The sequence below is a fragment of the Oreochromis aureus genome, linkage group 7, assembly GCF_013358895.1.
Source record: "Oreochromis aureus strain Israel breed Guangdong linkage group 7, ZZ_aureus, whole genome shotgun sequence".
In the NCBI taxonomy this organism is placed as follows: domain Eukaryota; kingdom Metazoa; phylum Chordata; class Actinopteri; order Cichliformes; family Cichlidae; genus Oreochromis; species Oreochromis aureus.
In genome coordinates this window covers 8,051,213-8,067,001 of record NC_052948.1, presented here as the reverse complement: position 1 = coordinate 8,067,001, position 15,789 = coordinate 8,051,213, and the positions used below count along the sequence as shown (strand labels likewise).

The 15,789-nt window shown below is 41.2% G+C and overlaps 1 protein-coding gene across 2 annotated transcripts; it reads right to left on the bottom strand.

Annotated features, from left to right (window-relative positions):
• Positions 1 to 1,384: 1,384 nt before the first annotated feature.
• On the bottom strand, positions 1,385 to 15,445 carry plekhg7 (pleckstrin homology domain containing, family G (with RhoGef domain) member 7). Of its 2 annotated transcripts, XM_031759295.2 has the most exons (17): positions 15,103 to 15,436; positions 13,792 to 14,569; positions 13,080 to 13,102; positions 10,723 to 10,841; positions 9,520 to 9,560; positions 9,053 to 9,154; positions 8,491 to 8,640; positions 8,141 to 8,236; positions 7,712 to 7,810; positions 6,312 to 6,425; positions 5,730 to 5,904; positions 4,599 to 4,714; positions 2,855 to 2,942; positions 2,681 to 2,760; positions 2,430 to 2,574; positions 2,142 to 2,239; positions 1,385 to 1,670 (listed from the first exon to the last, which is right to left on the bottom strand). In XM_031759295.2, exons 2-17 carry the CDS (start codon positions 14,461 to 14,463, stop codon positions 1,560 to 1,562), a joined length of 2,229 nt encoding a protein of 742 aa, XP_031615155.1. In that variant the 5' UTR covers positions 14,464 to 14,569; positions 15,103 to 15,436; the 3' UTR covers positions 1,385 to 1,559. The 2 variants fall into 2 exon arrangements, 1 of the variants encoding a protein (XP_031615155.1); XR_005613734.1 differs by lacking the exon at positions 2,681 to 2,760 and having other exon boundaries at positions 1,625 to 1,670; positions 15,103 to 15,445.
• Between the last annotated feature and the right edge of the window lie 344 nt (positions 15,446 to 15,789).

The window sequence follows — 15,789 nt, the reverse complement described above, 5'->3', positions numbered from 1 at the left end:
TTTTGTCGCTCTGCAGGAATGACTCTCGAAGCCTGTAAAAGTGCTGAAGTTTGAGAAATGCACGCAGCACCAACATTTTGATAAACGGCAAATGACTGAAAGAGCAAGTCACATCTGAACCTGATGTTCATTCAGTGAACATTTCCCACCACACTGATTAATCAAGTAGAGTTTTTTAAATGAATTCTGGATGTTCTTCCATCCTGTCTCAAAATTCGAATCCATGCAGTGATAAAATACAAAAAGTCTCAAACCACCCCTCATTTCTTTATATTTTGCTAATATAATAATTTTCTTCCTCTTCCAGGCCTTCTGAAGGTCTTTTAAAGTTTTCCTTTGGATACTGGTTGCTTTTTTACTAATTTTCAGTCCTGTCCTTGAACCTGACTTTTTTCAGACAAATGTTATTTTTTTGTTAAGCAACTTAAGAGTGTGCTATGAATCATTCAACCATAAAAAGGGCTGAACCAGTGTAGTATCTACAGGCAGCAGACTACATGGCTGCAAACTTGGTATATCTTATGCTGTGTAGTATGTCCTTAAAAAATGAGTGGATGAATGGAGGACAAAAGAAGAGCAGATGGAAAATCCAGCAAATACTGATCTGGCACTGGTCTCAGGTGAAGGGTGGCTGTCAAGAAGCCATTATAAAAGAAGGCAAACAGAAAAAGCTGAGGTGTCTCAAATTAGACAGGAACTGGACTGAAATTGTCATCAATTTGAACGTAAAAGAAAAGGAGGTCAGGAGAGAGGAGCAGCAGTGAAGGTCCACAGCCATCTGTAAACCACGGTGGAGGCTGCATTTCAGCCAGTGGTGTCTGAGATCTTTTCAGAATTAATCATATATCCATTATAAATGCAGGAAAATATCATCACCACCACCTGCTATACAATAACATCTGGAAAACATCTGATTGGCAACTGCTTCATTTTTCAGCATTACAATGAAACATACTGTCAGTGCAGTAAAACCATACCTCGATATTAAAACAAACAACAACCCAATCAGTCATGGTTTGGCCTCCCCAGAGCCTGGACCTCAACATTACTGAAGCAGTGTGGGATTGTCTGCACAGAAAACAAAAGGGAGAAACATCCAAAGAAGAGCCTTGAATGTCCTTCAAGAAGCCTGGAGAGCTGTTCCTTAAGGACTGTAAGAAGTTACAAAAAGCATGCCTAAGAGATTAAGCTGCAGTGGTCATACTAAACTGTCAAGCTCTTTAGAATGCACCTATATCCTATTTTTAAAATATTGAATAACCAGGGGCGACTGAAGACTTTTGCACAGTACTGTATGAAGCATTATGAAACATCAGAAGTGATCAATAGCTCACAGACGATTTAAAAACTGGATGAAATGATGTGTGGAACGCTAAACACAACGTTTTACTACATAATGAGATGTTTATTTTACACTACTGTAGCAGCTGCCTTCACAGGCAAACAGTTTACAAAATCATCCTAGTGCTAGTGCAGTCATTTACAAGACACCAGGGGGCAGTGAAGTGCACATTAACAGTAGAAACATTTTCACATGGCTTCTAGTTCTGCTTGATGGGTCATATCTGTGAAGACTCCAGCCACAGTGAGGAGCTCTTTACTCGAGCCTGCTGAGAGTCCTGCTTCAGCAGCGCCGTCACTGCGCCCTCTATCTTTGACATCCAGGCTCTCTGGGGGGGAAAACAAGTGTTTAGAAAGAGAAATATCAGATTTATCAGTTTGAATAACTGATAATATTATAAATTGTTTAACTTAAAATTTCTTTGTAATGTTTGTTGCTGTAAGCTGTCTTAAACAGCTTCACAAAAGTAAGATTAAACAATACAGCAATTTATTTTTATTTTCCTATACATTGTTTATCTAAACCAAAATAACACAAACCTTTAAAAAGATCAAATGTATGGCTATGAATTTTTACTATAAATAAATCTGAACAGACATGCATACAAACTGAATTTAGAAATCATTTTAAATATTTTAGTTTCACTTTCTGTAGAGTTCACATCTTGCACTGATGTTTTGCACAAGGCAGAAATGTTTGGATAAACTTATGACACATTGTTTTTCTAAACATAATGTGATCTGTGTCCTGCATGCTCTTTTTGGAAACTTTTCAGGTATTCATAGTTGAATTGATCTACCTTGACAGCCTCTGACGCAGCTTGCAGGATGAATGCACCAATACACTGTTGGTAGCGGTTCTGGTGCATTACTATGAAAGAATGAGGCAACCCCGATGCTGTCAAGAAAGTACAAACACCTTCATTTAATAACACACATGGCATGCAAACATAAACAGAGAGACGTAACCTAAGGATATTTTGATTCTGTTGACTGCTTTGCTACGATGTGCTACAAACATGTGTTCTTTTTAAATTGTGTTTAGAGCTGGAAAACTCAATTAGAAGAATCTTAAAAATTTTACTTACAGGAGGCATTAAGTTGATCGATGTTTCTAAGTTGGAGTCGATCCAGAGAGATTGGCTGGTCGAGAACCATGAAGGTGCATCCCTCCTTCAGCATCTGATCCAGCTCCAGGTTTTTCAGAGGATTCTGCTCTGGACCTATGGACCTCTGCACAGGATGTCAAGTTATGAGGGATATGTAGTTAAGGCATCCTTGCACTAAATATCTATCATTAGCCTAGGTTAGAGTGAGGAAAGGTTAAAGAGTGACCCACCTTTTTGTTTCTCTTTATCTTTGTAATCAGCAAGAATTCATCAAAGAGGAACATATAGACATCTATGAGTTTTGCATTCTCTGGGAATTAACCACAGAAAGATGGCGTAAAGTTTTTAGTCAATTTGAAGCAGGAAGCGTGTGAAATGTGTTGGATTTATGCCAGCTGACACACCTATGAGGACGAGTTTCCCTTCGTGCAGCAGACTCCTGTGAGAAATCAGATTATCCAGTGTGACAGCCTTCAGAAGATGTTTCAGATTCTGAAAGAAAAGCAGTGAGTCACATCAGAAAACATTTTCACCTTTTAGCGCTTTTCAGACACATCGGTCTTTCCATTAATCTGACAGCAACTCAGTGTGTTGGCTTCATGTCTGAATGAGCGCCCTGGCCCTCTACTAGTAACATGTACATATCCCTTTAAGCACAGCACGTCTTAAGTGCATACCATTGGATTAATAAATAAGTATGCGCATGATAGCGAAAGAGCAAGTCTCTCGTGTCTAATTTAAGATGCATCTTTGGTATTTCAAATCCAGATGAGCTGTCTGTGTGAAGGCTAGAGGTAGCTGCTGCAAACAGGTAGTACACAAAAACAAACACGTTCACATAAACAGATAACAATGGTGGAACGAACTAAATGTTCAAAACTGTGGTCACATTTAACTACGGTTACATGCTGATAATACCAGTACCACAGGTGCAAATAAGTATTGTCAGCACTGATGATAGTTAAATGCTCACGATACTTATCTGCAACAAGTCCTTTACACGTATGACTTACACAGCACCATACCACAACAGTCCCCCTCAAGGCAATTTATACTTTACAATTATAACTTACAATGTAAAAGCAAAGACTCCAACAATTATACCGTCCCCCTATGAGCAAGCACGTATGAAAAGCTTTCTTTTAACAAGAAGAAACCTCCGGATCAGAACCAGGCTCACTTAGGGGCAGCTATCAAGGAACTGCTTCATGGTGAGGAGAAAGAGAAGAGAAAAAACTGACAGGACAAAACACAAATTTCGGAAGAGAACGCGTGTCACAGTGTATGACAGGGAATCTCCCAGAAGCCTGTAGCAGCATAACTAAAAGGTGTTTCAGGGTCATTGATCGAGCAGCAACTATAAGTTTTATGAAAAAGGAATATTTTAATGTGTTTAGAAGGTATCTGTCTTCCAAGTGCAAACTGGGAGGTGGTTTCACAGCAGAAGCTCTTTGCCCCTACAACTGCTGAGTGGACTGGTCCCATTAAAACAAAAGGGAAAAAAATAAGTGCATTTACACACATGCAAGTTTCTCTCCTTTGGTCTCCGAGTCTTTCAGTTTCACAGCGTGCTCTGCACCTGGACGACAGACTTATTACCTTAGTATAAGTGCTATGAAATGTCAAGCTGCCCAAAAAAGGAAAATTAACTGTCTTCTTTTCACTGCTCTCACTTACACCAAGTGTTTGGTACTTTTTCTATTCCACTCTGTATGCAAAGCCCGTTCCCTTGCCACATGTACGGCGCAGAGGAGAAAAAGTGAAGATAAAATATGAAGGGAATTCAAGCAGAAGTGTTAATCCACCTACAATGACAGGGAAGAAACACTGTCTTAGGAAAAAAAGAAGAATAGTGCTGCTGTCATCCTCCCATTCAAATTGAAGCTAATATTTAAAGGTGTGAAACTGAACCATTAGCAAATGACACAGTGCACTGTAAAACAAGTTTGTTAACTGTAAAACTCTAAATACTGCTATTCAATGCTTTTCAGACCTGATTTTCAGATAATTTGATCAGTTTATTTGATGATAATCAGGCACTGGAGGATCAAGTGTTGGCACATCTGTGTGAAACTTTGCTCTTTCAACACAGTTCCTGAAGACACAAACACACCCAAATAGCAATATATACACAAACACAGGACAGACCTCAGGGATGAACGCACGCTTGTCCCTCTCCCATACAGGCAGCCAAACCAGGGCATCTCTCAACTGTTTCACTTTCTGGTAGTTATCCAGCCATTTGACCTTTCCTTCTAAATCACCTGTAAACAGAGAGGACAGGCGACTGAATGTCATTAAGGACAAAAACGGGTCCTCAGACTCAAATTGATTACTGGCAACTTCATTCATGTCTGACACATCACAAAAAACTCCTGCTACATTTCCAGTACCTTTTATTTTATGTAACATACACCTACGTAAAATATGCATTTTATAATGTACCAAAGTGGATAATGAACTTGATTACCTTCATTTACAATGCTATACAGTGATGCCATACATGGGCGTGACTATATCGTGAGAGATTTCAGCTGTCTCTGCTTTTACAGTAAATATCCCCCACACCCACAGAGGACTTTGGTCTACACATCCTAGCTGTGATTACAATACTCATTGTCACCTATGCTTTACACAATCATAACCTTTTAAAAGGTGCGGTAAAACACACCTCGTGGCAAAACACGCCTTTTTAATGGTTATGGGACAGGGTTTAATTAAAGATTTGTGAACCCCACGCTGTTTCGTTTGGTACGGTTATTTGTTCAACGCGGCAACATGACATTGAGTTGGACGGGTGCAGAACATTTCCCACAGCCTGTCCTTCCAGTTATATAATAAACTGCCAAAACAGGTCTGCAAGCAGAGGCTTGCAGTGAAAAATAAATGGTCAAGGCCTCCTGGCTGATATCCAAAGCATGCAACCTGTGTGCTGACAGGCACTGATACTAGCTGGCCTGTTTATGTTGACAGACTTACGTCCACTTAAAAAGCCCTTCTATCTAGATATGTTTGTAAACCACCAGGAGGCAAACACCTCTAGAGGCGTGCTGAAGAAACACGTGAGTCATGATCAGCTGATTAACATTACTCAGACGCCTGACTCAAAACATTCATTTTGCAAGGTGACAAGACCTGTGCAGAGTGCTTAAATTTAGCAGGCCTGAAACAGTAAAAGCTTATTTAGTCAGGTAGTGTCTCCAAATAAGGTCAGCCGAAATCTGTATCAAGAGGAGAGCATTTTGATAAAAGAAGGGAATTTTCGAATTCAGTGCTCACATATCGATTTGTCCACTTGTTCTGCTATAAGTTCCAGCCCGCGGGTTTCGTCCTCCTTCTGACATCTCTTTGCGATATTCCGCAACAGCAGCGGGTATCGAGTTAGTCTCTGCAGCGGCGCCACCAGCAAGTCGCGCAGGTGAAGCCTTCGGCACTGCTCGCTCCTCTCACACCACTGAGGAGAAAAAAGGAGGGACAAAGAGTGGGCACAGTGACAGAACGAGTGAGGTCAAATGTTTGAAAGGACTTGACATTGTAGGGAAGGGAGGGAGAGGGTGGGCAGTGAAATGCGTGTGAGAAGAAATTATGTGTAAGACCAAAACACAATGACAGTCCCAGCAAGCACGTCAGCATGATGACAGGGAAAGTTACACAAGGTACAAGCGGTGACATTCCTCTCATTGGCAGGCCGCTGTGACACTGAACTGATTGTTTGCTATTTGGGCACCAATGCTCCTGTGAGTCCTCTCTCACTCTGGCACACAACACCTCCTGCATTGTCATGGTACACAGCGTCCTTCCCACTGTGCTGACTGGCACACTCACACACACAGACACACACCAGTAAGACCTCTCCTGTACCTTCACGTAAGTCCCAAAGTCCTCTCTGGGCTTCAGACTGTCCAGATACAGAAGAGCCGTGGAGTAGTTGAGGCAGTACGTCTGCAGGCAGCGGCATATGCTCTCCTGGAAAGCCTGCCAGCAGACAGTAGCGTTAGACAAACACTGGGATACAGGCTGCTGGGTCGCGTCAGCTGTTAAGCTGCAGATAAACATATCATAAAAAAGTACAAAGAGGATGCTAATCCGTATGCACACACACACACACAGAAATGTGAAATGTGTGTTTGTCGAGGTACATGCGTCTAAGATTTTCCTGTGATGTTTCTGTTAAACTTTTAATAGTTTTATGTAATTTTAACTAGAGTTAGGTAACCTTTTTCCTTCTCTGCGAGCTTTGAGGATGATGCCATATTTTCAACATACTCTTGTGATGATAGAAAGGAAGATGGAACAGATAATAACAAAGCACATGCTTAGATTTCAAAGTACAGTTTAAATGCAAGCGTGCTAAATTTGCTCAGTGAGAGCATCCTGATGGCCGTCCTCTTTTTTAAAAAAAAGTAAAGTCAGCTGTGTATTTGTGTTCTCATAAAAACATCTGCATTAAGGAGATACTTTTCTGGGTACTAGTTATCACACTTGATTATTGGTTGTATTTAGTTTAATCTCCTAAAACTGTGTGCCCTGGAATTTGGTTTGTCTATGTGGGCAGCTAGAAATCTTAGTCAAGCTTGAAGGTGTCGATTTTGGAGCAGGAGCTTCTCTCAGTCCATGGTGATGTAAAACGCTTGTGCAGTTACCAGTTCATAGCAGACTGGAGCCTCGGAACAAATTCCTCTCGTGTGGCTATGGTTAAAGGCCAGGTATGTGCCGACAAACCAAGCAATTTCAATGAACTCCAATTCCACCTAAATATCTGTATGTGTATTTTTAATCCTGTGTGGATTAGAGAAAATCCAAAATAAAGTCCAACTTGTGTACCCAGTTCTTGTTTTTTGAAGTCATTAAAGATATATGCTATACAATCAGCCTACCCTGGAAAATGAACAATCCAAAGAAATTATAAAAGCCCAAAATTACCAAAACATGATCAGTGTACTTAAATGTTTGACCTCAACTGTACGAGGATATTACATTTTGGCTTTTCTGCACGTTATATCAGGTCCAGCTGTTTCTTAATAGCTAGGAAAAAATAAAAATGCTTCCCAAATAAGAGCTTAAGGTTAATAAATTCAAACTATGCAGCTATTCTTCAAATCTTTGAAAAAAATAAACCTGTTTATAAAAATACTTTAAGGATTATATAATAATTAATCCAGATGAACATATCATTCATACTTTTTCTATCTATTTTGATTGTCTTATCAGCAGACTAGTGAATACTGCTGTCACTGAGTCCAAATGTGAATCACACTTGCCTTCCCCAGCAGATCCAGCAGGGTGGGCCTGCCACCCTCAGTAATCTCCAACATGTTCTTGATAACGCGGAGGAAGCTCTTTAGGAAACCTGAGCTCACCTGGAGCAGAAAACAGTGTCAAATGTCACCACAGGGCCATGTGACATGGTTATAATATCACTGAGGTATTATGTTAAGATAATTGTTAACAAAGTTTTTTTACACCACATTTTTGTATCTTCTGATTTTTTTTGCTCACCATTAAATAACCTTTAAATAAAAAGCTAGCATTTTAAAATAATACAGCTGGAACGACTTATCATTAGCTCTTTCATAGTAACCTTATGTTGATGTGACACCAAACCATGTTGTTTTAAGGATATGAAGGCAACTGTTGTTAAAAATTATTTACATAAACTCCTCATGCAAATGATTTGCATCAATTCTCACCAGGCAAAGCTCATTGAGATTCGCAAACAGCCTCCATGAGTCAATATCTGTTAGGCAGTTCGTCAGCTGCAGGTTTGTGAGCGTAGCCGAAAACACCTGAGAGGCACAAAGAAAGCAGAAAGAGAATAGGTCCGAGGCCTCTCTCGTGCCAGCATTAAATTTCAAATCCTCTGCTGGAAAGACGGGAAAATCCAAAGAGACTTTTACACGAACTCCAAAGGCGGGAATTCAGTGAGAAGAAGACAAAGAAGCAGGTGTTCAGTTTCATTTGGGTTTGGTCTATTTATTTGTGATCCTGTGTGTGTTTTTGTGATTGTGTGCATTGTGAGGCTCTGTAGGGAAAGAGTCACCTCTTTGAGAACCATGAGCTGATCCACGAAGTAAACACACTCGCTGGTGAAGAGCTCCCAGATGGTCTCTTGTCTCTTGAAGCCCTGAGGGTCAGAGGAAGCACTGACCTGGGAAGACTGGTCTTGCAGGAACTCAGCCAGAGAGTAGTCCTGCTCACAGATACACAAAAAGACAAGAAGCTATAACTCAAAGAAAAGACTGCATCCTCCACAGAAATCTCAGCAAACATGTTTATTTTATGGCTGTAAATTTCCTACCGCCACTATTATAGATTCAGGAGTATCTCAGTATTTGTTTGTGTACATATACAGTTTGACTTGTGTAGTCACTGCCTTGAAATTCTGGTTCTTACACAGTCTGTGTCATTCAAACATTGTAGGAGCTTCCATGTAACTGTCATCTTCTCATTTCTGAGTCATCTGGCAAACACTGAGTTGTATTTGACTTGGAAATCTGGATCGCTAAGTACAGTAGTTTGCCTGGATCACAAAGTCACTGAACATACAGAACCAACATAATGATTTACAAAACAAACAGCAGCTAATAGCGCTCATTTCTTGCCTTATATCTCTGAAGCTCAGAGTTTCTCCAGTCTTGAATCTGAGCAGTTGAGAGATATTTCTCAATATCTGACACTGTGCATGTCTGCGGCTTCCCTTTACTCTGAAAGAAAAAAAAAAAAAATTAGGCAACACAGGCAGATTTTTAGGGCTGTGCACTAGCCAAGAAAAAAGGGTGTGTGCCTAATTGTTGTTAATATCTGTTCACATAACAACCCAGCAGTCTCAAAAACTAAATTAACAAGTTTGGCTCAAGTTCTGCATTTCAAGTGTTGACCAATTACAAAAATCTGTGTGGGCCAAAAGGGATAAGAGGAAACACGCTAATCTGCTTTGGGAAGTGGGTCAGAGAACAATGTCCAAACCAACTGCTCACTCCTAAAACAAAGTACATCAAAACAAATTACAAGCATGCCACTGGCACCAGTCACACACATCGATGACTAGCAGAAATACAAATGCACTTACCGTACTACGCCTCGAAAAAGGCCACTTTGACTTCTTGGTATCTGTAAAAGTTGAGACAGTGAAAAGAAGCGTGAGCATTTTAAGTTTGAGTCACAGCTTACTGAAAATGTAAAAAAAAATCTTTTATTTTTTGTAAAGTGACCAACACAAATTCTGTCCTTTTGCTTTTTCAAATTCTAGAAATACAAATAATGCTCCCTTTTTGACACAGCAACACTAGACTGATGTCTATTCATAACTCTATATAGCACTTTCTACAGATTATCTCTAGTCGGTCTGTTCTACAGGTGTGTAGATAAAGTTATAAACCGCACTTTTAGCAAAGATGTAATAATAAAATAGGATGTAACTTACAATAATCTCGACTTTGAATAAATTTAATGCTATAAAACCATTAACATCATTATAAAAAAGTAATTATAGTAGTTAGTTTAAGTTAATTTGAGGTTTGAAATTCAGCTAAAACACAAACCTTTATTAAAGTACTAAATTAAACATTAATCAATGTAGCTTTCAAGTATTTCAGTAATTGGTAATAGTGGGGGGAAAAACATTTTGCAGTATTTTCGTAGTATTTTTACTTGCATCTAAACAGGAACATCAAATAAGTATATTTTAGTCATAAATTTAAATAGTCTGAGAATACTATGAACAGGAGGGCTCAGCTCATGCACCATCATCTGACATAATGTTAGCTGAGCAAACTTGATTGATATCAAACTGAGAGTAGATTGACTCTGCATTAGGGTAACATTTATGGGAGGTTTTATTGATGGTGTTTATAATCAGCCTCATTTTGCAGCCAAAAAACATAAGTGAAGTGAGATAACTTTATCTTTGTGTTACTGGATAAAACAGATACAAATGTAATTAGCAGATACTCAGGATATCGCATGCCGAAAATTTGCAGTGATATTGCATGGTGGCGTGCCTGGTGAGTCCCACGTCTAAAAATAAAAAGTTCATGGAAATTCATAAAGTAAACTGACAAAAAAAAATCTAACTGTTGTGCACACATTTGAGTCGATCAACACAACAACGAGCAAGGACACGATACAACCAAGCAGGAAGCAGGAAGTTCATTTTGCTGTGAAGCATTACAACAATAGACATATTGACTCAATAACAGACACATACTAATTCATGAGCAAGCATCACCTAAACAGAGGGCAGACTGCAATCTGCTGGGACTGACAGAGGTACCTGTGAAGTTTGAGTCATTTAGTAAGTCAGCTGCTCCATTGGACACGAAAAGATCTCCTGGAGAAACATCCAAGCCGGGCAAACTCACAACGACGGAGCTCCGTCTCCTCTGATAAAGTCTGAGGACACAAAAGCAGACAGGTGGACAATTTAAGATGGAAAAAAATCCAAATACGCAAACAAAGAAAAGACAAAACAACCAAAAAAACCAAAAACTAGTTCTTCATACTAAGAAGAAAAGCTCATCAGAAATGTACAGTTCAATGATTCTTACTCCATTGTAAGTGTATTAAATTCTAAAAGAATGGAAATCATACAAGCAACAGGAAATCACAGAATTCCTATTTGTGGTTTTACATTGTTGGGATACCACTGAAATACCATCCGCATTGTGCAGCAACCCGGCGATTAACATAGGATAAGTGTTATGTGTCTGATTATCCGTGGATAGATGCTTGTTAATGGATCGCCCTATTTGTGTGGAAGGAGGCAAGCTGTCAATTTGTGCCAGTTATAATCCGCTTGGTCTGCTTTTCATAGTTAGTAACGGAGGCATGGCTGTGGCTGGAAAAACACAGGCTTGCCTCTCAGCCTCAGGCAGGGCTTAAACGGCCACTGTTCTCAAGTGTTTTGACTTATCCTTATGCTGTTGCTGCACTTCTGGGATTACTGCTGAAAGCAAAAATGGACGTTCACATGTTGAAATTAAAAACTAAAAGCCCAGTGATAAATCTTCATAAGCAATGGAAGTTGACCCTGGAATATGCAGGCTAAATATCTAGAAAGGGCACAGCCATGGAAATGTTTTCATTTGTTGTAAAAGCCCAAAAGGAAGAACTTGATTGGTGACAGCATGACATTAAGCCGTCCCAATGCTAAATAGACAACTGCAGTCATTAAACATGACTGCATACAGCTATAAAAAAGGGCGCAAAGTAGCCAGACTTTGCTAAAGCTAAGGCTCACTTTGAACATGCTGACACTGATCGACAAGCGGTCAGTGACCCACGTCAACACTCTGCGGTTTGGCTTTTAAATATTTTAGTGCCTTTGACTTCAAAAAGGAGAATTTAAGCAGGAATCAGTAGTAATGAAAGTAACAGATTAAGGGGAGATAACAGCAACACACAATGTGGCTAAAAACCATAAGGAAGTGTGACTGACAGATGAGGGCTAATGCCCCTGTTTAGATTAACAATACAATACAGTGGAGCAGAAGTAAAAGCAAGGGGAAGAAAATGCAGGAACAATTTATGTAAAACTTCTTCATTAGATTGAAGGAGGAAGTGTTCTTCCCCTCACGGCACATCACATCCCCTCACACAGGACCTGCATTCTTGCTGCTGTGCCTGCACAATTGCAAAAGTACCCTACGAGACTAATTCGAGTGCACATGTAGGCCGCATGGCTGCAGGGCCAACTCGTACACTTGGAGAATAAGTAAGTCTACAACTGAGCGGGGGTAACCTGGTACGTTTTTCCTCTAGGACACTTTTGTTCAACTGTGAAAGCACCAACTGTTCTTCGCTCTCACTGGATGGGCCGTTTTCTTCCTGGTAAACTGATACGACACCCACGTCCAGATCAATGTAAAGATGCTGAACAGAGAGACAGATAACAGTCGGCAGTAGCACCTGAGCAATGTAGGGGACATGTGGCACGAAAGGTACAATTACCTCTTCATACCAGGCCAGTGTCGCCTTGCAGTTCATTCCACAGCATCCTCACAATGACATCCTGTTGGTTTGTGGCAGCTCAGAAAGCTTTCTCTTTGTCCGCCTCTCTGCTACAGAGAGCACTCGTAAAAATGGCCGCTTTGTTCATGCATAACAAGAGAAATAATGATGCCCCCAAACAAGACTGTCCCAACCGAGGCTCGCAAAGGCCCGGTCACTGTAAGAGGCACAGTGCCAGGGTGTAATTACAGGGACAATAGCTGCCTAATTATCCGGTGAGGGGAAGAGCCTGGACGCCTATTAGGAGGGGTGTGGGCAGCAGTAAGGGAAAACAGCCTTAATGAGGCTTTGTCTAGCCCATACATAACCATAGGACTCTCAAAACTTAACCCACCAAGCTTATGAAGCATTAACAAAGACACGAGTGACAATGAGTGCACAATAGGGATCCTCAAAGCAAAGGTCCAATCATCCTCGCTTGCTCTCAAGCACCAAGAGAGCACACAATTCAGAGGCACTCTGACGTGTTGTAACTCGGATTTTGGGTTGTTTTTGTGAGTGGGTGAAACAGAAGGACAAAAATAAAAAAAGAAACCATATGTGACAGCTGTATCTGTTCCAGGAAGAGTTTTACGACTGGGTAACACAGACAACATGCAAAACAGTCCAAGGTACACTTACCTATCATGGCAGGGTTCCTTCTCCTGTAAGAAAAAAGAACTTTGTTAGTGACCTCATCTTTCCAAATCAGCAGTTATACTACACGCCACATCAGCACTGTCTCGCTCCACAATCAGGACCAAGCAGAGGGTTCACAGACCTCCTGCCGCTAACAACACCACTATATCACTTTCAAAGACATTCAAATTTGAATCAGTATTTTAAGTGGTCGCTTGCATTCAAAAGCCTCTGATATTGGAGGAGAATGCCGGTGCTCTATTGAGGATCGGCTCGCTTGAATACCGTGAGCTGATGAATAGATCTCCCCATTATCTTTTTCCATCGCTCACTGACCCCTCCATTATTAGGTGACTGCTGACTGCGGTGAATAGGGGCCCGAGGAGAGCACTTCCCAGGGCTCTCCAGGCAGTGGGCTTGGTCAGAGCTGTCAGTGCATGTAACTGCTGATTCATTTGCTGTCAAAAGCTCGCATTGTGAGTGACCACTGCGGGAGGCAAGGCCGATTGAGGGAATGAAGGTTTTCCTCAAGGAAGGAATGTGTAACCATTTAATTTTTAGACTTTGCCAAAAAAGAAGAAAAAAATCTGCATTAGATTACAGGAAATTTATGTGTGGCGATGGGGAAGAGGTTTGTGTGAAGGTTATGAAAAATAGTCTTTTTCCTGAGTAAATATGCAAACACTAAATTTACAAATACGTAGTAAAAGCTCACCTGAACTTCATCTTCAGGAAATCCATTGTCTTTAATAAGAAAAGGATGAGCACTGTGACATTCTTGTTCCACAGAAGTGATACTGTTGTCAAAAGTCTTTGATCTATGCGATCTGCTTCGCTGTTGGCCTGAGGATGACACTGGCTGATGATCGGCCTCACCGTCAGAGAGCGGGCTCGCTGCAAGAGGAGAATTTACTCTGTGTCCTGGTGACAGGGGACTTATGGGGGATCCTGTGCTTGCAGATGATGGCTCCTCCTGAGTGCTCCCCATCCTTTGAGGCTCTCTAAAATCTATTTGAGGACGTCGGGTGCTCCTCATCCTCCTCAAGGTGGGAGATGTGGAGATACGTCCAGGAGCCTGGCGGTCAAACTGAAAGAAAGGTGCAGCCGAGTTGTCTGGGTTTACCAAAGATAAATGTCTCAGTTTGGAGTGTGTCCGTTTGAGATCTATGTGCATTATGACTGGGTTACTGGTCTGGCTCTCTTTGTGCTCAAAAGATGGCGAGTCCGTTTGCGTCTCAGCATCCGCCACACCTGTTGTGACAACTTCATTTTCAGCCCATTCAATGTAGCTCCAGTCCAGCTTCTTTTCATTGTCCGTGTCCTTATCCTGCAGAATGACGTGCTTTAGCGAAGACATTGTAACCTCAAAGGCATTGTAGGGCTGCATAGATCAGGAAATGTGTAATCTTATAGTCTGATTTTTTTTTCTCCTTCCACTCGAGCTCAGATGATAATCCTGCATTCCAGTCACTGTTCACATCGTTTTACTTCTCCTGGGAAAAGATGAGAATTAGTCATCAGATAAAAGCAAATGAAACCAGGCACAAGCCTACATCCAAATATGAGTTTAAAAAAGTCGCCTGGCACTAAAGAAGCCCTGAAAATACATCGTGTGTTTATATAGTTTACGATACAGATGGAGTAGCTCACATATCCAACAGCAGAATCATAGCCCAGTGTGGCAATAGAGGTCTTGGCAATGTGGCGCTAAAGAGGCCACGCACCTTGCACTACCTCTACTGACTCAGGTTACCATCTGCTCCTGCGTTTGCATATTGATGTAGCCTTTCTCTTTTTTACTATTCCGTTGTCCTAATGAACTCTCACACTGTCTTTCACTGTTTACTTAAAGCCGAAAGAGCAGTTAACTCGGCACATCCACGAGCGGACAAAGGTTAAGGGAATAAAGACAAAAAATATCGATTTAACCACATCAACGAGTTATCTTAATAAATAAACGTTAACGTGAAGAGTGAGACCGCACAAGCGCCGAAAGAGGGAAAAAAAATTAACAAGCCTGGTTTACTTTCATCCTCCGGTGCCTCGCGACCACTCGGACCGACCGCTCGCGGTGAAGGCTGACCGAGGGGAGTCCTGCTGGATCTCTGGATACAAGGCCGAATATTAACTTATTTCTTAATTCTCCCTCCAGAGTGGAGCTCCTACTGCTGGTCCGTGTAGAGAGAAGTGAAGGAGGGAGCGGAGCGTTTCATTGTTCAGAGCTTTGAAAGGTGCGACTGCTCTGCTCTCTCTCTCTCTCTCTCTCTCCAGCCACCGCGGTCAAGTGAACCCTCACTTACGAAGTCACAGTCAAGCTAGCCGCCCCGCCAGCCGCACCTAAAATGTGGTTGCACTACTCTTACGTATATTACGGTACGGATGAAGACCTGCTTAGAAACGCAGTCTTTTGTGTCCTAACACTATTTTACTTCAATATCCACTCCCAGTTTTGGTTCATCTCCACTTTTCCCCTTGTGCAGTGGCGGTCCTAGCCTGTTTGGCGCCCTGGGCGAACACCCCCTCTGGCGCCGCCCCCACACACACACACACACACACACGCACACACACATGAAGAGAGAGAGAGTATGCATTGTATGCAAACGGCTACTAAACAGACATCATAATTCGTCATACAATGAGAACAGGACAAATCAACAATTGACACTGACTAATTAATATTATATTATTGTATATAATATATATATATATATAT